General features: G+C 39.3%; 1 protein-coding gene across 13 annotated transcripts in view; it reads right to left on the reverse strand.

Annotated features, from left to right (window-relative positions):
• CAMK2D (calcium/calmodulin dependent protein kinase II delta) overlaps window positions 1-23,664 on the reverse strand; it is a 152,338-nt gene that overhangs the window by 28,356 nt on the left and 100,318 nt on the right. For 5 of the 13 annotated variants that reach the window (XM_030479990.1, XM_030479989.1, XM_030479985.1 and 2 more), the window contains 7 exons: window positions 17,827-17,929; window positions 11,876-11,959; window positions 10,783-10,877; window positions 10,406-10,528; window positions 9,367-9,450; window positions 8,584-8,626; window positions 4,546-4,583 (listed from right to left, as the gene is read on the reverse strand). In XM_030479990.1, the coding sequence (XP_030335850.1) occupies window positions 4,546-4,583; window positions 8,584-8,626; window positions 9,367-9,450; window positions 10,406-10,528; window positions 10,783-10,877; window positions 11,876-11,959; window positions 17,827-17,929 (570 nt within the window). Of the gene's footprint in view, window positions 1-2,996; window positions 3,030-4,545; window positions 4,584-8,583; window positions 8,627-9,366; window positions 9,451-10,405; window positions 10,529-10,782; window positions 10,878-11,875; window positions 11,960-17,826; window positions 17,930-23,151; window positions 23,225-23,664 lie in introns of all 13 variants that reach the window. The other 8 variants (XM_030479988.1, XM_030479986.1, XM_030479984.1 and 5 more) reach the window with 3 other exon arrangements.

Below are 23,664 nucleotides of genomic sequence, written 5' to 3' on the forward strand. Positions count from 1 at the left end.
ATTAATCTCTTCATTTAAAGAAACAAATCCGAGAAATGTTGGGGTCAAAATTGGGTATTTTTTCTCCTAAAATAAAAGCCTCTCTAAACTAATTAAAAAATGGCAATATGCTAAGTAACCTATATGAAAAGGCATAAAGAAAGAGGAAGTCCTAGGACAGTGGACCAAACTCAGCTGTGTATGAAATATCTGACTTCTGATTTAATCTTCCCAGTGACTCTGTAGTTTCAGCTGAAGTATACAGCTTCTCATCATAGAAGTTTGTTCTGTGCCAAGGGCTTTGCTAAATTGGAGCCTTCAGAAGTTAGCACCATGGCGGAAACTCACTGAACTTCATGTCGTCAGCAGATTTGGGGAATTATTCTACTTTGGTACAGGTGTGGCAGCTGACTTGTCAATTACAGGAACTAAGTCCACAACTGACCCGAATCTTACTTAGGATATGTTGAGATTAGGGTATGTCAGGATTCGCATTAATTAATCACAGACTGCCAATGTCCTTAACCAGCATTTAACTGTCTTTGAAGAATATAAAGCAGTCTTGCTATTTAATATCACAGAACACTGTTTTGACACTAAATGTTATGTAGTAGTATTTGTGATAGGAACCATTTTCCCATATAGAATGAAAATATTTTTCTTTGATTAAAAATCAAAGTTTATGGTGCTTTATAACAGGAGGACGAGAAATAGTTATTAACAATGGTCTTTCTACAGAAACTGTCATTAAGAGAAAATATGAGTCATCACTGAGTTCCAAGTGTTTAGTTTAAACCCCACCTTGGCCTAGTTATTGTCAAATAAGTTTCATTTATTCACAATTACAGCCATAAGTTGCAGGGGTGTCTGAGCTCAAGACAGGGACAGAATAAATACCTTTGTGCATGAAGTCATTTGTGGAGAAAGAGGTATTGGCAAGTATTTTATATATCAACTAACTTGCTTTGATATTTATGAGACTGTGAGATGGCAAAACCTGACCTCCTTACTCAGGAAAAAACTTTAAGAAAAAGTTCCAACCACTTCAGTGAACAAGTTCTACAGGAGAATTGTGGAATAGTTGAGAACACACACAGTGCTGCTCGACAGCATACGAAATCTTCCAAAACAAAGAGAAAAATCACATATCAAGCTGTATAACTACAAGTTCATATTTTTACGAGAGTGTAGTCATCAAGAGACTATGACTAAAAAGGCCCTAACAAAAGGCAGAGAGACATAAAGCAAAAACATGAGGCAGGAAATGAAGATTTCACCAGATTTCATACTGTCCTATTTAGTAGTAGCTTAATACAAAAAAGAGAGTGATATGAGAAAAAAATGCCTGTTGTTGAATACATAATGAAAGTAGGTTAATCAAATTTCAATTCCAGTTTTGCCTGAGTAAGGAGAGCAGGCTTAGGTCCGTACTCCCTTGGTGAAAGCCATATAAAAATAAACAACATCTATTACAGCTACTGCTGAAAACTGCAGGAAATATATTCAAGACTTCTTAGTTAGATATTGAGAATACAGTATTCATTAGTAAAAGCAGAAAGAGATAATGTGATTCAAAATACAGTTATTTCTTCTGTGTAAATGGAACTTGGTAAAACCCTTCAAAACTTAAGAGAGAAAACAGCAGTAAGCCTGTACGCTTTCTCTCTCTCACATAATATATACATGAGCTTCTATAAATATATGAATACATGGGGTTGTATTTTGTATATATTTTTAACAGCAAAGGGAAATAATTCCAAAAGAAGTAACATTTTCACATGAAACAGTTATTCTAAGGCTGAATTGTGCTTAAGTCTACTTGTTGCTAGGAAGGAAATGTTTATACTAATGAATGGCTTGTCAAAAGCCACTTTCTTAGGTCTGACACTAGGATAGGACAGAAACACACAAACCCTTCAAACAGCTGGGCATGACTCTAGAATCATTACTGGTCTTCACCAGTATCATATAATATAAATATATTTTAAGAAACAAAACCCGTATCTTGGGACTTAATCTTTACATGGTACTTCTGTAACAAAAAGTTAAAGCACACTTCTGGTTATCTGGGACACCAGAAATATCCTCACTGTACCCTTCTGGTGACCCTCACTTGGACACTGCTGCCAGTGATCCTCTGCCACTGAAAGTCTGTGTTCACCCAAAGAACAGACTATTTACCTCTCTAACTACATGTCTGCGCAGACCTGACCAGCAGTTTTTGCTTTTCAAGGCAACTTCTACTTCCCAGGGACAGATGTGGATGAGGGATATTTGCCTTCTCCCTAGGGGCGGCAGGAATGGGAGCTGGCTGGGACATCAATGTTGATCATCACAAACATCTCGCAAGTCGGATTCAAACCCATAATAAACAGAAATAGAGGAAGCTGCTGTGTGGTACCGCAGAGGCCAAACGAACGCAAGACTGTAGAGCAGGCTGAGGAGGAAGATAGGTTATTGAGACTGGCTGTCAGCTGAGATGTCTGGTGATAGAGCCCTGAGCTGTGAAGGAAGTTAGCTGGGAAAATGTAGTGTGGAAAGACTGGGAAACTGTTTTTCTTTTTACTCCTGAGCATTTAGCATCTTGGTCTAGAACGGCTCAACTCAAGCGGTACTATTTCACTGTGCAACGTGGTTTGTGTTACATTTTATGATATTAATACCATTAGCTTTTAAAATAAGGAGGTTTTAAAAATTAATAGAAGGCTGTTACAAGGTTACTATTTTGTTACTATTTTAATTGACTAAAGACAGCTGCATTGGCCGATGTTACATCTACTTTTTTTGTTTTCATATGTCCCCAGGTTAAAAAAAAAAAATTGAAAACTTGCTCGAAAGAACTGCAGAACAATTCACTGTGGATGGCATATAGCAACTGCAGGCTTAAAATTCACAAGGTTGTACTTTCAAGTCTTGCAGCTCCTCAAAGAATGTTAACAAAACTAAATGCAACTGTTTGATTTCTAGGTGTGAACGGTTCACAGGAGGAAAAAAAATCTGTCGATAAAGATCCTCACCATCATCTGAACACTCGAACTGGACTTCCTTTTCTGAATTGACCAGTCAGAGAGAAAGGAAAAGAAGAAAATGTGACTGGTTGAAGTATCAATGCATGGAGTACAGTATATTTCTGTTTTGGCTTTTTTTTTTCTCTTAAGAAAAAGACAGCTTAAGCTGTAGGGGTGGAAAAATGCTATGGAGTACACATCTCAGTAACAGAAATGACAAAAATAAGACTTCCCCAGATGTAAATTTACTCCCTTTGTTCCACATGACCATGCAGACAAATAGCAAACATATAACATATGCTGAAAACCAAAGTATTAAATCCCAACAGGTGTAATTTAGGCAAAATTTTGGCAACAGTTGTTTCTAGATATATATATGAGCTATAACAAATACCATCGTAGACCCGTAGGAGGAATGATACTTGAAAAGGAAAAGCTGGTCAGATAGAGTACATAAAATTTATATATTCCACAACAAAAGATGTTAAGGGTTTTCTGTATGAATGAGAGAACAGTACTGAATGTATGCTTCTCCATATAAATGGGACATCTACCACTTGGCAGTGAGAAGCATTGAAATGGTAGTGTACTAACTTCATTTTAAGTCAGTCTCATGATTTTTTTTTTTAATAGGAAAAGTGTGCATATGTGGGAGAACAGGAACAAATATACTATGAATCTGGTATTTAATTATACAATATTTTGTTAAAATAAAAAGTTAAGATTAAATAGGAAATTAAAATTCAGGCCAAAGACACACTTCTGAGTAAGCACACACAGCACAGAAGAATATCTTTTGTATCTTATAATGAAAGCTTGAGGCACTTAAATTAATCTTCAGGAGTCCTCTGAGAAAAGAAATACTTTTCATTGCTGATTTTTTTCTAACGGTTGTTTTTCAACGTAATTATCCAGAACGTTCATTTGTGAAGCATCTCTCCTCCTGCAGGATCTGGTGACATGATAATAGGAGCTCTAAATCATGTATGAAAGCTGCCAAAATGTTCCCTTCTTAGCAAGGCCTGACAGTCACGATGAGCTGGCTTGTTGATATAGTAAAACCCCTCAAGTTCTGCCAAATATAGCAAGTACGTCTGACAGAAAACACCTTATGTGAAGCCAGGCCTACCAGTAAACTTTTGGTCTTCCATGAAATCTAATGAAAAGTCAAAGGTAAACACGGAGGCAATAGGGCTGCAGATAAACACTGATACCTAAAAAGCTTACATGCCCACCACCAAACCAATATTTCTATTTATAAGCTAATTAGTAACATTGAGTCATTAAGTACAAAATCATTCTTCATTAAAATCACAAGAAGAGCATTTTCTCCAGCAGTTTTCTATCTTCCACTTATTAAAATGCTTGGTTTTCAATTACTTCATTTTATTTATCAGCTTTACCTACTAACTTTAATCACTTCAAATATATGGTAAGAAGCACTTATTAACAGATTCGATAAAGGGAAGAAATAACAATCATCAATTCCAAAAACTGGCAGAAGTTACAGACAGGTGGTGACTAATAAAACAGATTTTATATCACAGGTTTAACCTACCTTAACTCCATCTGGCTTTTTCAGTAAACTCTTGGCTGCTGTAAAACGAGACAAGTAAGTTCAGTGTGAGGTGGTTCCCACTGAGGTCAACCAGCTGTGCAGCAAACCCCCACTGCCTCCCAGCTGCAGATATGTTCTCAGCTTTTATTTCCTCCTTTTGTTGCTCTGAGTATAGGAAGGAATATATTCTAGAAACTATGAATACTTCAGATTATCGTACATCTCTTTTTCCACTGATTAAAGCTGTAGGTTAACTCAGAGACCTTCCTGGATGGCATAGAGGAAATGGAAGCAGCATGGGTGTAAAAGAAGCGGCTTTGGATACGTTTGTTTTTTCAACTGCAATGTGTTCACAGTTTTTGATGGGGACTGTTTGATACGACTGAAAATTACTGTTCTGATGGCAGGGACTTAGACCTAGTGTTTGTAGAGCCCACTGGTATCTTAATGATATTATTAATATGACAGTGACATAAAAGTAACCAATATCAGATCAACCTGAAGAGCACAGTGAGGTACAATACTATCTATTCCACCTAATGAAAAGCAAGCTGTGTTTTAAAGAAGCATCTCTGAGCAATGGTTCATTGGGGGTTTCCCACCTTGACAGCACAGTCACCATGCGTGAAAGGCTAGGAAAGTTGCAGATAAGAAAGGAAGAACAATTTGCTAGCAAAGTGCTTCCTAGGAGTTAGTAGCAACAAATGGCAGGCTTTGCTTCAACTTCTACTGAAGAAAACCTATTATTTCCCAAATCATGTTGGACACTGATCAAATTTCTCCAAAGCGGTGCAGACTATTGGGCAAAATTTCACCTGCCTTAACGTTACCCATCTGTTAGGCTTTAAATTCCACAACTTAGAGCTGGCACCAAGAACGGGACTGAATCACTCCAGATAACTAAATTTGGAGGGCTAATGTGCAGACAAGCATATCGCAGCTCTGAACCTGAAAATGTTTACAGCAGAAATACAGCTGGGTGACCTACCAAATTCAATTAAACCACTCGCCAAAGTGTAGAGTCTTTGTGACTCACTGCCAAGTCTTGAAGAAGAATAAATTACAAAACAAGCCTGGCACCTTTTAGTTGTAGTGTTGTTTAAGACCCGGTCTTCCTATAAGAAGGTGTATCATGGCTTAGGGTGTAAGTTCTGTTCTATATATGCTGTTTTGTTCAGAAGTGGAAACCCTTTTTGAAAGGGAAACGCAACTAACAATCTGGCACAATCAAAGGGATACAGTCCTCACATGAAGCTTCCATCACCATCTGCTCTTTAAAGCAACAAAAAAAAAACAACCAAAAAAACCAAAACAAACCCAAAAACCAAACCAAACCAAACGAATTGGACCTTGCAAGCCCGAGGTCACTCAGACTACCTGAGGATATTGGAGTTATTGAGTATGTGGTTTAAACTTGAAGCTGATTTTTGTGTTTCTGGCTTATTCTTTGTCTACGTCTGCATTAAGTGCTTATTTAGCTCTGGTCCAGAATACAGAAAATGTAGACCACCTCAAAAACTGTACAGAAATAACTAACATCCATTATTGTGTTGTTTACATTTAAAAAACTGGAAAATGAAGCCAGGTTACTGTTTCTAATTTCATTATTATATCAGCCCTCTGAATTAATTTTATTAATTATGGACATCAGCCATTAAAATGTCCACATGGGCCATGATTTACAACTAAAATAAAAATAAATGTGCCTGTATTATGCAACAGGACCACGGGATGTTTTTATTTACAGAAACATGTAAATCAATATTGAAAAGAAACTGGTTTACATGTATTTTTGAGATAGGACACATCCTGTTGCAAAGTGTGCTTACAGGACCTGACGCAACATTTTACACTACCACAAATACTGTATTCCATGAACTTCAGAAACTCATTTCAGGAAAGTGAAGGGGAAGAGCTATTTCTAAAACCTATGGCCAAAAACCCCAGAAGTTCCCTGCTTTCGAAGGCTGTTTTATATTGTTAGCCCTTAGAAAAAGATGAGAAAACATAAATTAATTCTTACAGGCTGCTGTTTGTAACAAAGCAGGTCCTTTTGCTAAATCTGTACATAAAACTTTCGGATTGTTTTAATACTTAACAAACATTATACGTTATATGTAAACAATTAAACGAAAGCCAGTAAAATGAGGGCACCAAAAGCAAGAACTCCAAGTATTGTGTTTATGGCATCACGAGCGTGTCCTTCAAAATGTGCCTCGTATGGATTATTATGCAGTATTTTATGTCACAGGACAAATTCCATATGTTATGGCTTGGAATGTAGTTTTAATAATATTTTGCTGCATCTTTCTTTAAGCATAGATACTGCATACAAATAAAATATTTAAAGAATTTGCAGTAGCAAAGCAATTAGCATATTCTAAATTAAGCCCACAATGAAAGATTTCTTGCAACTACAAGCAATAGCTTTAAATAAAACCTAAGGCAGCGCTAACAGGGCAGAAAGCAGACTGAAAAGAAATGGTGTTGTGACAACATGTAGAAAGTAAAGTGATTCAGGACAAACAGCAATTCTGATTTAGAAGAGAGAAAAGCTGTTCCTTTCACGTGCTGAGGGTCTTACCTCACAAGAAATATACATTCCACATAAAAGGAAGAAAGAAAAAGGAAAATAAAACACTTTTGTAGCCACATCGTTATGGACAAATGACCTTCAAAAGCATGCTTTGCAATGAAATACAACAAACAACTTGAAAAATAAAACGTCTTCAAGGAAAAATATGGGTCATTATGGTGTAAAACAAAGATGGCAGGTGAAAAAATCCAAAACAAAGCCAAAAACCCTGTCTGCTCCTCATGCTGAAATACTATTGTAAAGTTACTTCAGCTTTTTTTGGTTCATGAAAGTTGAAACTAACCCTTATAGACAGTGAAAGTTATGAAAAGTGATGAGATATGATGTATTTGTTTGAAATTTAATAATAATTCATGTTTACAAGATATGCAGCCTATAGCACTCCCACCTTTAAATGAATTGGCAGACACTGGCAATCCATTAGGCATTAACCCAACATGATTTACATAAATGTAGTCTTCTGTGTTACAGATGTGCGTTAAACATAGGAACTTAACTAAGAAAGAAATTGTATTTTAAGTACTATGCAAATTGAACAAGTTGTTCTTGCATGTATGTAAATTATTTTTGATGACTCAGTGCTTATTATTATCCAAATATTCCCAAAGCACTATCCTGCTTTTGTCCATAAATTAATTTATGTTACGCTCCAACAGTGACATCACAGAGTAGGAGGATATGTAAAATTACTGGGTTTTGAATTTGGCCTTTTTTTTCCACTATTCACTTAAAATCTCAAATGGCAAAATGAACAATTCAGCATAGCACTGAAATTTTGGCAACACTGCTACTGAGGACAATTCTAGCTACGATAACAGCAAACTCATCTTAGCTTTTCCTATTAAAATTTGTTTAGTATAAAGATCTAACTCTCCACGGATATCACTACAAAACTATTCCATAAAGAGGAAACATCTCTTGTTATTTCCAGTTAGGCATTAGAAGGAAAAGAAGGACTCATTTTACTACATTTTTTACACTTCTTACTTAGCAAAGCAATAAAGAACGGATGTGTATTTTATTTTTTTAATGCACAATGCAACAGAATCCTGGAATGACATTTCAGGTATATGAAAATAAGTAAATTTTTAACTGTTGTTTGGTGATACTTATGCATGTGGAGCTGTATGCATAATTTTCCATTTTCCTGCACCAAAACAGACAGGAAAACACTGTCTTTTGACAGATGACACTTAAAAAGCAAAGAGAAGGAACCCACATTCTACTGAAAAATTAGACTGTCATCTACAAGAGATTCTATTAGGCCCGAATAGTTTAAGTTCTCTTGTTTGCTTCTGCAAAGGAAACAACTAAAGAGACACCATATTTAGATGCTCCTGAATAACAATTATCTTTCTGTGCTAATGAATCCTAATTAGATCTTGATCATCACAGACATCAAAACATAAAGACCATATTAATCTGGAGCTCATTGAACATACCTGAGAAATTTCTGGTAGCCAGCATAGTTGTCAAAATGGCACCCTGTGTACACATACATTTGCTCAAATTAGCATCACATTTGTGTACAGTTCTGAATGTGAACACGACACAACAAAAAGGAAAACACACGAGTAAATTACATCAATTACATTAACCCTGGAAGAATATCTTGTCAGTGCATTTCCTATCATGCATAATGCCATGAGTGCATAAACTGTAATTTAATCTTAATTACACACCTATCAGCAATTCTCATAATCTCAAATATTTATCTGTTGTGAGTACGTAATGCACAGACCATGAGTACTCACAGGCACAATCGTTATCAGCAAAAGACACAGCTGAATATGAAATAAAACTTTACTAACGTGCTTGCTTAGATCCTTTTTTAAGTAGGAAGAGTTGTTTATTTGTAATGTACTAATTAGAAAAGTTCACATCTGCAAAGTTACCCTGTCTGGTCTGGTCAGGAGAAAACAAGGGACAACCTAAACGAACAACCTTAAAGATTCTCCTTCAACAAAATATTTTTAATGTGTATAAATGAAGATGATTGTCATTCTTTTGAATTCAACAGAATTATGCTATGTTCTGTTCACTTTCATGAAGAGTTTGAGATCCTCAGGCCAAAGGCTGATCATGTATCAAACAGTTTGTTTAATACATAATACTCAAGAAAAAAATTGCTTAGAGACCATTTGCTTTATGCATGGAACACAACCCAACATCCTTTTATCTCTCCAAAATCAGCTATTAATCCTGGCAGAAGATTTCATTCTTACCTTTAGTTTTCTTCTTGCATTGAATTTCTTCAAGCAATCTACAGTCTCTTGTCTGTGCATCATAGAGGCAACAGTAGAACGTTGCTGAGAAGAAAATAATAATTTTAATGCACCCAGCCACATCTCTAGCATTTTATTTACTCTACAAGATAGATATTACAACCCACATGGTCCAAAACTTAGGCCTTTAACTTCTACTCTGTCTGACCAGTCCTTTGTTCAGGTTTCTACACATTTGAGAAATTTCCAAATCAACAAAACCAAGGTCTCATTTTACTCAGCCATGTGTAAAGTCCTCTTGAAAGAAACAGGGACTAAAAAACCCACAAAATTAAAACAAGAAGGGAACTTTTCTTTAGCATTAGTGATATTAGGTAAGGTACAGAGGACGAAATACTTCAGAGAAAATTCAGCATCTGAATTATCTGAGTTTTCCCTATACCTCAACTTCCTCTGCATCACAATTTTAAAGGCAAGATAATGCAGCCTGCTGGAATGAGAAAGAGTTGGGAACCAGCTATTTGTCTTGCTGTAAATTTCAAAGTATCGGCCCAGTTTAACTGCAAAGTCAAACTGTAGAATGTATTGAGAATTGGAAAGTAGTCCTGGATCCAGTAACAGATAGGCAGCTTCTGCTACCTGCAAACTGACCTTTCAAAAGTCCCTTCATTTTCTGCCTTTACATTTCATGCTTATCATAGTATTTACAGGGAAATGAAGATGTAAAGCATTATCTAACTCAGCATTACTTTCTTGTACATTTTTTTTCTCTGTGAATTTAAAAGAAAGAATGCTCTAATTTTGTCAGTGAACTTCTGCACCACAAAGTCAATGCAAAGGAGTTCATTTCTGCAAAATCTTATCCTAGGCTGAGACTTCAGTACATGACACTATTGATTGCATCGGTATAATTACAATCTTACACCCCCTAGTTACCTAGCTGCATGAGTAAAACCGAATATTATCCTCTAAACATCTCACTATATGCTGAAGTATGTATCTGCCAAATTATTCTGTTAAATCTGTGGAAAGTACTTACACAGATCCATGGATGCTTCAGTGCTTCTGACGCTGTGATACGTTTTGCTGGGTTGATAGTAAGCATTTTATTGATAAGGTCTTTTGCCTCAGGAGTCACTGTATCCCATTCTGGTGAGGGAAACTGAAGAGAAAAAAGTAAGTATGTGTATGTCATCTTGTACAATCTTTACACATTTTTACCTCAGGATTTTCACTGATACCATGCCATCCCAGTAAGGTTCATGTTAATAAAGCAATATTTACTATATTGCGTGGCTCATAAAGATGACCAATACAAAAATAATTTAGGAAGTAATTCTTATTTCACTTTTCACTCTAGAAAAGTATTTAGGGGTACAATTATAAATAACTCAATAGACAGCATATGGTACATACATCATAAGCACCAGCCTTGATTTGCTGATAAAGCCTGTGCTGGTCTTCATCCCAGAATGGAGGATACCCCACCAGGAGGATATACAGAATGACACCTGCAGAGAATTCACAGTAGTATTAAGGCATTTCAAGAAACAAACTCCAGAAATTAATTTTGTACCTGACAACCATGTGAAACAAATGGCTCAACAGTATTAACCCAGCTACTGAAAAATACTGCCTACTCATATTGGAGAAAATAGTAAATGTAGGGTTCACAAGATAACCTCCTTGCAGAGTGAGGGCAATAACGAGTATCTGACACTACATCAGATCAGGCACTGAACACATGTAGACAGCTGGAGAAATAATTTTCAGTGGTCATAGATGTTCTAGGAAAATGCATTTTTACCTCTGGTTTTACCATGGCTTGTACTGGTGTCTGTAATATTGTGTTTTAACTAATTTCATAAAAAGACAATTTGGGCATCTCAATTTATCTGTACCAATATATGGTCAACAGCAAATGAAAAAGTCCATATGACAGTCTTGCAGAGATGATTCACTGTGACTAAAGCGCTTTCATAAACACACCCAAATAAGCGTGGGTAGAAGTAAAATAAGGAAACCACCAATTGTTCTTGGCTAGGTAGCTGCCACTTGCCAGAACCTTAAAATACGCTGTTTCAAGAACTGGATGATAAAGTAATTGCTCTGTACTTAACAAAACATTTAGTTTCCCAGTTTAAAACTGCAGTAGTAGGATACTGGTCAGATCAGATTTTAGGCTGCTTGTTAACCAAAACTAAGGATGAACTGTTATGTTTTCGAACTAGTGGGGCATCAGGCACCTGCAGCTATTTTTTCAATACTTTCTGAAAGTGTGTTGTGTAGCCAGGCCAAGAATGCCATGATAACACACCTCCACAAATAATTAAAATACATGAAGCTGGTAGAATAACAAAAAAATATGAAGATCTCTTCTAAAAATTAATACTGAATTTTACTGAATACATATTTTCTGATGCAGAGTATCATGTATTCTGGACATCATTTCTCTCCCTTAAGATATTCTAAAGTGGACAGAACATTGTCTATCAGAAGAATTTCTTACCACATGCCCACATATCCACAGGTTTTCCATAAGGATCTTTTCGTAACACCTCTGGAGAAAGGTATCCTGGAGTACCAGCAAAGCCTGTCAAAAGGCAAGGCAACTACTCTCAAAAGCTGTACATGCTCTGCAAAAGCCAAGCAATTCTCAGCACAGCCCACATACACAGGACCAAGCCCAAGCCATCGACCACTAACCGCTTCATTGCGAACTTTTTATGGTGAATCACTTACAAATAACAACAATGGGAATGCAAACGCAGACAAGGCACAGCCCTTTCTGCCGCCACGTCTAGCAGAGTTGAGGGGAGATAAAAAGCTGGCTGGTTACCCATCTACACCAGCACTCCAGGGTCAACATTGGTGTTAAGGATCTGGTGACGGTGCAACAGAGGAAAGCTTCCAGAAAGACTACTAGGTAGCTGAAGAAATTTCTTTCATGACTTCTGCATTACTGTAAGCTGTAGTGAGACATCCAGTAGTGAGATGCAAATATATCTGGCTTAGGGTCAAGGTCAAAAATTAGCAAAGTAGGAGGAGTAATCCGTCTGAGTGATCCCCTTGGAGATACTAACTGAAAGACAGAAAATTCACACCATGCATGCCAAAGACTGTTACAGGTTTGGGTTTTTTAAATCATTACTCTAACTTAAGACTATTTTAAATTAGCCCCAAACTATATAGATGAGGATTGTAAACAAGACTTTCATGGGATTTCCGGGAGTCCATCAGCTGTCAGCTGTGAAGACTGTTAAAATACACAGTGTACTTCCACTGACTAATTAATAAAACAGAGGGGCAGCTAAGCTACAGTATTATGACTATAAGGAGCATTTAAAGAGCCCTATTCGGTCTTAGGGGAGGGCAGACTTCTCAGTAAACAACATGTAGGGCTAGATTTAAGAAATGGTTACATATGGAGAGACCTCTTGTTTAGAAGAAAAAGAGAAAAGAAAAAAAGTAAGTAAAACCACTGTTCAAATGTCTTCATATCCAAGTGGAAACTCAATTCCAATTCCAGTAAATGGTCAGACATGTTGAGGATTAGCTTTCACAAAAGCACAGCTGGCTACTATGTAAGATGAAGACCATCAACTTGGGGCTCAGCCTTCTTACAGCCTTGCTGTTCATATTTTGTACAGCTACTTCTAATATGGTGTTTTCATTGCAAAGCTCATTCCCGTGAAGTCATTCCGCTTCTGGAAATCTCCTTACAAAAGCTGACAAAAAGCATCTCTGAAGCAATCTAGCCTTTAAAATTTGTATGTTCTTCATTCTTTATTCATTACCAGCTCTGCTGCTTTCTCGTAGTAGAAATGGAAAAGCCAGGTATAGACTCCTCTGTAAATAATAAAAACTAAATGACCAAAAACATTCTATGCCACTTCAGTTAGCATGTCTATTCTTTCAAGCATCTTTGCCTAAAATAAATGCTTGAGAATTCTTGAAAGGTAAGTATTTGGTGGCTTTCACGAAGGACCACATGTCATTCCTGAAATACCACACTGGATTCCACAAAACTTATGAGACATGGCGATAATGTATAAATTGTACAGCTACAAATAAAGGAAGCCTTTGCCCTGCAGCTGGCAATCAGTTTAGAGTGGGAGGGTGCAATGAAGGAACACATTCTGTGTATTCTACTGAAAACATAGCTAAAGTATTTTCATGAAAAATAAGCTTGGTTTTTTGCAGTGTCCTGATATGAGAGCTATTAATTGTTAGAGTACTATCATACAGGAAACATATCTTAAGCTCTTTCGAGAAACTGAAAACTATATGTTCTAAATAGCTTTAAATATAATGTTTTGTATCTCTTCTTGGCTGTAGAACTCTATATTAATATTTTTGTTTATTTTAAAGTGGATTAAAGTTGTCTCTATTTTCAAGCTTACCATTTCTCCATAAACTAATGCTTATGGAGATATGCATCACTTGAAAATAAATATAGTACTTAGCTAACTTGATCTCCTGATGAAGATACAGAACAGGTTTAAACAGAAGTAATTGTTATAGTTTTAGTATATATTCTGAACTTGTTTAAAGCAGCAAACACAGAAGAGTACACAGTAATGATTTCAGGGAAAAAGAAAAACATACTGAAATTGTTAACTGTTCTTTATCAGGTAATTCTGTAACTGGTCCGAGTGATCCCAATACAAGTGTGTATCTTTCAGAAAACCACTGGTAACAGCAGTAATGACTTTAACTGAAACAACTCACAAACCTGGAGACTGTGACTGTACAGCGACCAGAAAAGACTGCATCACCTTGTACTCCCCTCATCATATGACTTAAATAACTATCCAGAGGTCCAAGACATATGCTGTGCTTTGCTGAGTTCAGTGATGCACTAGTACATGGTGCATGGTACTCAGCTTACAGTCTCAAAACTCTCTTAGAGAAAGATTACATATATACTTAACATCATAAATGACGAGCATGTCTCTAGAGTCAAACCTGTTCTGAAGGTTAACTATAATCCCACAACATCAATTAATGCAGAAAGATGCATCTTAAATACACAGCAGAAGAGATTACTGCTCTAAGATCCACCCTATGCTTTCATTATCCCCTTGACTTACAGCCTTTTCAACACTTCTGATGCAAGGATTCCAAAATACAATGGCAGAATAAACCATGCTAGTTTAAACAGTCTAAGTTGTATGTCTTTGTTAAAATACCTCCCTTTGACTCAGGAATAAAAATTCAAACGAGAGGTCTGGTGAGAACATACGGAGAAGGTGGCAACAAGGAGCAAGAGCAAGCAGCTGAGAGTAAGTATACAGCAGTAGCCTTCTCCTCCTGCACACCTGGATCCAAAAGACTTAACTGTAGAAAATCTAAATTTAATGCAACCAGCAAATTAATTCAGTGGAGCTACTCAAATTACTTCAGTGGTGCATATTTTAGCTCTAGATGAAGGGCTGGACTCAATCTGAGATGCAGCTAGGACTAAATCTAGCTACCAGTGAGTTAACTGTAGTCCCTCCACTGACTTCAGCGAGGGACAGTGAGTCAGTGGAGCCCGCCTGACTCTTTGCCAGTACATTAAACACCTGCTAATGGGGCGGGGTGTTTCAGCTAAACCCTGTGACACTTTCTACAACCAGCCAAGGAACAGGTTTGCTTTGTCAACAGGCAAAGCAGGAAAGTGTTCCCTTGTATGCGAGCACACAGGGCTCTAGCCAGTTTCCTGCTGAGACACAGTTATGGCTTAAGCAGAACAGCGACCATTATACCACAGGACTACACCCAAAAGAAAAGCAAAGCAAAAAAAAAAAGGGGGGGGGGGGGGGGGAAGGAGGAGAGAGAAAAAGAAGGAAAAAAAGCCCCCAAAAACATACTACTGCAGAGGTATAACTGGAATCAGAGCATGCTGTGAGTCACCAAGTGCTGCAGAATCCAGTGGAAAGCTGAAAAATCTTTCAAAAGGAAGCAATAAAAAGTTCAAAATGTCAAGTACATTGGAGTTTTTTGCCTTGTTAAAGCAGTCATAAAGTTGAAAGAAGATACTCAGATCATTACAGAAAGGTTTTGCAGAGCAAGTTCCAGATAAGGTACAGAACCCACTAGTCTTATCAAATACCACAAATAACACAAGAGCCACATTTGACTACTTACTCTACTTTCTATTACCTTGCTGCCAGCTTACCTCTTCCTTACACGTATATTTTGAAGACATTCTGTTCCACTTCCTTTCTCCCAAGTTCGGTATGGCAGTAGCTACAAGTCTAAACCAAGCACTTCACTTCAAATGACCAGAAGACAAAGTACATGATTTCACAGGGAACTGCAACCTCCAGTGAGCCATCTGCATCCACACAGATGTATTCTCTACAGAAAATAACTGTGAAGCCAAGTTCATTCTGCTGATTTTTTCTTGAGATACTTCCTATTTACCTGATGTTTCTGTCATTATAACAAATCACTTGTGTTTTGCCTTATCTCTATCCCACTCCTGTTGTACTGGTCTATTTGTTAATGTGCAAGAGCAATCTCCTCTGTCTTTTGTGGATTAATGAAATCCATTTATATAAAGGCTGGGATGTAAAACAACAGGCTAGCTTACAGATCTACCAACACATGTCCAGCGGTACTGCCTGTGCACCCAAGTGTAGTTATATCCTAGATTTCCAACACTCAGTCTCTCAGCCCACTGCGTGCACAAAATCCTTTGTGCCTTCATGCTAAGCTTTGACAGCAACCTCACAACCACTTTGTTCAATTTCAAACGGCACTTTCTCGTTGCTCTGGGTGAGAAGACATAGCTGCTATAAATATTTTATTCTGTATTTTTTCCACCTGGGATTTACAATAAATTTTGTCCTGTGCTTCACATCTGTTCAGAGGGTGGTATGTGAGACAGATGCATTGCATTTGTACATGTCCTATTACAACGACCAGTATTCAATCTTTTCCACCGTTTTCCTTTCAGCACTTGGTAACTGTAACAATCTGTAATTAGCATTTTGGGTTTTTTAATTAACAACAAAAAAAGAGAAAAGTTTAGTGAAATCGGAGAGAAGTGCATCATATTTAATTTACTATCTCCCATCCTCTTAGAACCTGAGGAGAAGCACTATGCTGGACACCTAAGCTACATGTGAGGTATCAGTTCTGGAGAACTGGTTTACGCCGTCAATTGCCACCCTCAGGAGGGCAGACATCCTCCCTTTCCAACATTTCATGAGCAGATCTGAAGCCCAGGATGTTCCCTCTTCATGTGGTCACATGCACAGATGGGATTTGCTTCCATATTCCCATACATCTTTGTCACCTTCACCATCGAGCAAGCATACTCTTGATCACTCCCCCATGAAGGTAATGTTTTCAAACAGAAACTCCAGCATCAACTTCCGAAGATGTCTGTAAGCCGTGGACAGACAACCCTTTCCAGACTACGGTGCAAGTTTCCAGATGCTTTTAGCCACACCTTACCTTCCTGGCTCTCTATGATGTACTACGTGAGTTGCTTCTATAGTCATGAATGTACGTTTTTAATAAGCCAGCTTGTTTTGATCTCCGTGGGTCAAAGACCAGTTTTACAAACAGTTTTATTTGCAGATGTGAAGAGGCAGTCACCTCTAGGACAGCAATATAAAGAGTTGCGACAGACAACTTGCACTGTCACAGCAAGATCTTGATGTGGATGACTGTGTACAGCCTCAGGTACCCAACCCCCTTTTACTTTCATTCAAGTCACATTCCTAAGTGCAAATTTTCAGGTATTTCCAGTTGACAGAATACTATTCATACAAAATGTTTTGACGACTGGGTGGGTACACTCAACAGTATTAACAGCAGTATTAACAGTCTTACTCCTCAGTCACCCAAGCACCCGGCTGGAAGCTGCCCGTCCCCACCCCAGGCTCTACAGCTGTATTTTCTTCATCCAGATACATGGGTGAAAGTGGGGGAGAAGGGGGTAGGATGCACCTACGTCAAATCTACAGGCTGACAAAAGCTACGACAAGCAGGAATCAGGAAACCTAAGTTTCAGGGTCAAAAAATGTCAATGGCATGTAGACTACAGTCAAAAGGAACATTTGTAAAGCTGTAGTTATTAGAAGCATGAATTATAAAACGCTCTCCCTTCATCCTGCCCTGTACCAGTACTGCTGTGCTGGCAAAATCCCCAGTATGAACACAGTTGTGCCAACACAAGAGACTTTTGAAGATTTCTTTTATGTTCTTCGGTAGGTGATTTACCTTTGCTAGTGAAGAGGAAGCTATGAGAAGAAGGGCCACTTCTTGTCTAAGTTAGCTCTGAGATTTGGAAATGTAGCCACAGGTCACTTCTGAAGTGTTGGCGGATTTTTTTCCTTGGGGTTTTTTTTTTTTCTTTTTTAAACACATAAGCTCTGCTGCCAAGCTCTGTTTAATTCAGTAAGAATTACAGATAACATTCTTCCTGCAGGTCTAAAGGGGAAAAGAATAGTATTTACTTACCAAACCAAGCCTGTTGTTCTCCTTGGACTTCTATAGCTAATCCAAAGTCCGCCAGTTTTACTGCTGCTCCCTTGGATTTGCTAGCTAGAAGTAAGTTCTCAGGCTTTATTCAGAGAGAGAAAAAAATTGAGATGACAAGATAAGTAAATACATTTTAGACAGGTTTTTTTCTTAGCTACGGTAGTCTGGTAAAGAAGAAATACTTAGAGGAGTGAAAAAAAAGAAGAAACCCATGTGTTTTCTCCATGAAATTGCAAAAATTGCACTTCCTATTCCTACTTGGAAAGAACCACCAGGCCTGTAAACAGCCTTCACGACCCCATGACAGCGTGACTACGGACAGCGTGCAGATCTACTAAAGAAGGAGGTCAGCCAGAATGCTCATATGGAATTGTAACACCCATCTGCATGACAGGACAATCCAAAGACTCCTCAGAGCCCGCTACCAGAAAAATACTGCAAAATCCCCCGAAAGATGCCTGTTCTTTGATTGCTAGTCTATCCTATGCAGTTTCCAGGATCAGGCATCTGTACTGTCAAACATAAATTTCTTTTGCATGACAGCTTAACAATAACAGACTCATTATTACATTTGTATTTAGAGGGCATGTGTATTTACATTGCAAACCTTTCGGCTAAACCAGCGTGCCCACATCTGTGCTTGCAAAGAACCTATTGCAAATAACAATGCAAGTCTGCAGAAGTTCCCTCTCTGCTTTTTTTCTTCTAGGGTACGTTGGTCACATCTGAAACCAAATGCTACAGTACATTCACAAAAAGGATCTGAACAGAGCAGTGGTGTTCATTCTACTGTTCATAATGCATCCTTTTAACTTCATCTAGCAAATATATCAAATGCAAATTGTCCAACAATTCAACAGGTAATTTCAGAGAACGGCAAGCTGTATGGTATTGTCTCGCCATTTCTTTCTTTTCTACCATCTTCATTATTTTTTAAGAAGGTTTTGTTCTGCATTTACATAGTAACAAAACTTCATTTTCAAGGGTATTGCAGAAGCAATTTTTGTAGCAACTGGTCACAAGGGAATTCACTATATCCAGTCTGGCACTGGGGACCCAATTCTCCAAACTCTTAAACTCCGATTTCCTTTTAAATCCAGCAGCAATCCTATAGGTTTCCAAGGGACTATTTATGTGATTACAGTAAATCCCATGCAGGTACTAAGTCTGGAAACTACGGCCATCACAAGCTTCTTTCAGCAAAGGCTATCTTTAATACATCTATCAAGTATCCAGCAAAATATGCTTGAGCCTAATTAAGACCTCAACCACTGTGATACTACTTATTAACAACACAACTGGCCCTGGCAAACTCCTTAGTCTAAAGGTGTTTTTTCCCCACTCATCAAACTATAAAGGAACATTTTTTCAGTTATTTCCAATCATCCCTTTGTTGCCATGCCATAGAAAAGACAGTATTAAAACCCTTTCATCAATAGTTACTTGATGAATCTTCTATTTCCACATTTTTAAAAATTAAGATCTCTCAGAATAAAATATAATCTTAATATTCACTTGAATTATCAGTAACCACTTCAACTACATGATCTCAAACACTGAATAGCTGAGGACTCTTCTCGAGGTTCATCAGCACTGATTTAAGCAATGTCACACTGCTTGTCATTTAACTACACTAATTTACACATGTAGTCACACAGTTCTTGAAGGTTTCCTATGAGAGTGAGAGACGTTTAGTCATTACTTCTTGGAATGCACTTCTCCTCGAAACCCCTCAAAGCAACAGATGATCATACTTGGTTGCGACCTTCAGCAAGCCAAAAGCAGGGAAATGCCTTACCCTCTTGTTTGAACACAAGCACATACCATCTCGCACCATGGGATTTCATACAAAAGAGTTTTGTGGTTTTTGCTGCTGGGTTTTTTGGTTGCTTCTTTTTTTTTCCCCTTAGGATTTTTTTGTTTTTCTAATTCCATTCTGTGCCTATCCTCTGCCAATCAAAGCACTCTGCAGAATTGCCGCTGTCATAGGTATGGTTCAACAGAAACTGAAGCAGATTTCCTGATTTGCTTCTCTGCCAAAGACAACATTGTGTGGGACTATGTGCTTAAGCAACACGCAGCTGTCATTCCAGGATGACAGGAAGCATACTAGATATTTACCATGCATTAACTTAGAATGACTGCAATTACTCGGAAAACATTAACAGCCCAGCTTGGACCACTCTGGACTCATACTTTGGAGTCAATAGTGTCACCCTGTGCTACCAGCACAGGACTGGCTGCAGTCAAGCGTGTAGAATGGCACTGTTAACTACTACTATTACTTACAAGTAAATTAACATGATTTATGCCTTACTTTTCCAAAGGTCTTGAAATCTTGGAGATCAAGTACTTATGCCTCTGTGTATTTTTCCTTGAATACAACCAAGGCATCTGCTTTTTGGGCGGAATGCAAGAGGGTCATAATCATAGAGCTTCACAAAAGCAGCAATGCTGCTGACTGCCAAGAGCTAAATTTCTACCCGGAAGTGCACTTTCACCATCTGTTAAAGAAAGGCTGCCACTGTTAAAAAATTAACAGGTTAAGTTTTCCTGGTTCTTGTTCCACCACCATTTTGACTTACACCATGGATTACAGAGCAGCAACAAGCAATTCTGCAGATTGTAAAAGCCTGCAGAAGCTCCTCTCTGCTACTAGATTATGCTAAAAGGAAGGTGAATGAGATTGTTCAAAATCTCCCCCTCACGTTGCGCTCCCCAGCCTCAAACATGCCATCAAATTGTGGTCTGAGTTATTGACAGAAATCCATCAAGTTTTGCAGAGTAAGGATTCATGCCAGGCCATAACCATCTTCTGCATATCTTGCCATTCTGGCCTTAGGCCTTGGCATCTTCTACTGGGACTTCACCAGAGTCTTTCTTATCACTCTTTTTTCTTTCACCACAAAGTAGTAACTGAAGAAGAAAGGTTTTCTGCTTCCTGAAGCTTTCACTGTCAGAAACGAAACTGGGTATTACAGCTTGGCAAAAGCATTTTTTCTCACACTGTTTTTCCAGTTCATCCTGGATTTGCCAAAGTAAGAATTCCACATTTTGGTTTGGAGCAGGGAACACCTGGATTTAATGCCTTTTCAAAGAAAAAGTTATTTTGTCTGAATGTGTGAAAAGTTCTAGCAAGCATTCCTCATTTTGCCAGCTTGCACGGCTACAACCCTTTATTTCAATTCCTTCTTGTGCATGTACATTGAGGACAGGAATGGTTGGAGCAGCCAGAGAAATGGGACATCCTTGAAATGAATTTAAATGTACTCCACGTGACCAGGCTGACATGCAAGATTTATGGATTTGATAGAGGCTTGTCAGCCTCCTGTTATACAACCATGACACAGGAAAATCCAGAAGCGCAAAATGGGTAGAGAATTTAGTGTATGTGTCTTTGAATTCCACCACGCTCTCTGAACTTTCAGAATGTAACCCTTTCTGTTCCTAGAGGAAAAGAATTGGGACTTTATAAATCAGACAATAACACTTGTTTACTTGGGAGTGAAGGCAAAAGACAAAAAAAGATGACGACATCCTGATTCCAGCGTTATTACTAATGATAACCACTGGAAAGTTCTTATCCTGGGAGGAAATTCCTGCTCCTCATAACTCCTTCAGAAAGGAAACTAAGAGGCAAAGAAGCTGTGCTAGAAGAAACTGGCATGTCTCACTGCCTCAGCCCACAGGCCATTTCGTGCTGCCTTTGTAAAGGGTCTGATATTTCAGACAGTGCACCTCCACTTCATTTCAAAACAAACAAGCTTCTTTTACTTGAGGATCTTGAAGCCCAGGAGTCCAAATTAAGTCCTCTCCTTATCCACACTACTAGCTAGCTTACTACCAGCTTTGAGGCAGACTTGCCTCTCCGAGCTTCCCAGTAGAAGAAAATGATCTTTATTTGCTTCCTTCTGTGCCAACATGCTTGAAATGCAGAGAGCATTTTTGCAGCAGATGTCTCCAGCTATTCAGATGGGTAACTGAGAGCTAATGTTCTTCTCAACACAAGAGTTTTCTTTCTGAGGCTTCTATCCCAGTGGTACTGTTCATCTGGAAGGAGCTTGACTCCTTAGGTGATCATGGAGAGAACACTGCAGAAATTCACACTTTCTAAAGATGTTCTGAAGCCCAGCCATCATCTGGAGGAGAGAGAGGTCTTTGTGCCAGCATCCTCAGGGCAGCTGGCCTTTCGTCACTCAAATGCATGACATGAGAGTGCAAGTGTGCTTCCCAGAACAACTCCAAGTTATACTGATGAGAGATGGGAAGTTCCGCACACCCCCTGCCCCAAAAGCTCTGCATGGCAAAGAAGATCGTGTATTTGATGAATACACCAAATGCTTGAAAAGCAACTCCTGTGCTCCCCGGTACTGACACCGGGTGCCAGCACACTGTGGATCTCAACAGTGAGGTACTGGGAAGCTTTGAGTAGATTTTCTCCAGCGGTTTGGCGGAGAAGTGATCTAGAGCAGCTCTGTGGAGAAGGACTTGGGGGCGTCCGTCAATGAGAAACTGAACATGACCCAGCTTCAGTCTGTGCTCACAGCCCAGAAACCACCTGTGTGCTGGGCTGCATCAAAAGCAGCGTGACCAACAGGTCAAAGGAGGTGATCCTGCCCCTCTGCTCTGCTCTCGTGAGACCCCACTTGGAGCACTGTGTGCAGTGCTGGTGTCCTCAACATAAGAAGGACATGGAGCTGTTGGAGCAAATCCGGAGGAGGGCCACGAGGATGATCAGGGGCTGGAGCACCTCCCGTGTAAAGACAGGCTGAGAAAATTGGGGCTGTTCAGCCCGGAGAAGACAAGCTGTGTGGAGACCTCATAGCAGCCTTCCAGTATCTGAAGGGGGTCTAACATGGATGCTGGAGAGGGACTCTTCATCAGGGACTGTAGCAATAGGATGGGTTCAAACTTAACCAGGGGAAGTTCAGGTTAGATCTAAGCAAGTTCTCTACTGTGAGGGTGGTGAGGCCCTGGCACAGGCTGACCAAGGAAGTGGTGAATGCCCCATCCCTGGCAGCGTTCAAAGGCCAGGCTGGTCAGAGCCTTGGGCAACACGGTTTAGTGTGAGGTGTCCCTGCCTATGGCAGGGGGTTGGAACTAGATGATCTTAAGGTCCTTTCTAATCCAAACCATTCTACGATTCTATGGTTCGTTCTTGTGCACAGGTGAAGAGAAGGGGATAAACAAAAAGGAAAACGCTAAAACCAAAACTAAAACTGCTCAAGGCCGTGTTTTTGGTAGGGTTTGCTGCTCCCCGCTGTCGCACGGCGTGGGGAGGGCACGTCGGGCAGCAGCACTCACCTTGAGGTCGCGATGGACTACGCCCATCTGATGGCAGTGTAGCACGGCCTCCAGGATCTGCTGAATGCAATGACTGCATGCAAACACCAGGGGCGCGTGTTAGTTCCAAGCGTGCACTCGCCGCCCGCACGCCCGCCCGCAGCCAGGCGGGGCCGGGGCGGCGGCGGGAGCGGGGCAGGGGCCGCGCGGGGTCCGCGCTCCCCGTTCCGCCCCGCTCCACTCCGCGCCGCTCAGAGCACGACGGCCTCAGGCACCGCTGCTGCGGGATCCGTCAGGTGCAGCCTCGGAGACGTGCTGCGGGGTCCGGCTGCTTTGCTTTGGTCTTAGTTTAATTTATTATTATATTTTAATGACAATTTGTAAAAGGCAAATTGTCGGGAAAGCACGCCAATTTTGCCAATAATTCATTGGCGAGGTCGTGTTGAACATTTGGCATCCTCTGCGCTTTTTCCCCCTTTCCTCACTCATTCGCTCACAAATTGCAGTGGCCATTGAGGTAATAAACCCCCACAC

The sequence above is a fragment of the Strigops habroptila genome, chromosome 3 (genome assembly GCF_004027225.2).
Source record: "Strigops habroptila isolate Jane chromosome 3, bStrHab1.2.pri, whole genome shotgun sequence".
NCBI classification, from domain to species: domain Eukaryota; kingdom Metazoa; phylum Chordata; class Aves; order Psittaciformes; family Psittacidae; genus Strigops; species Strigops habroptila.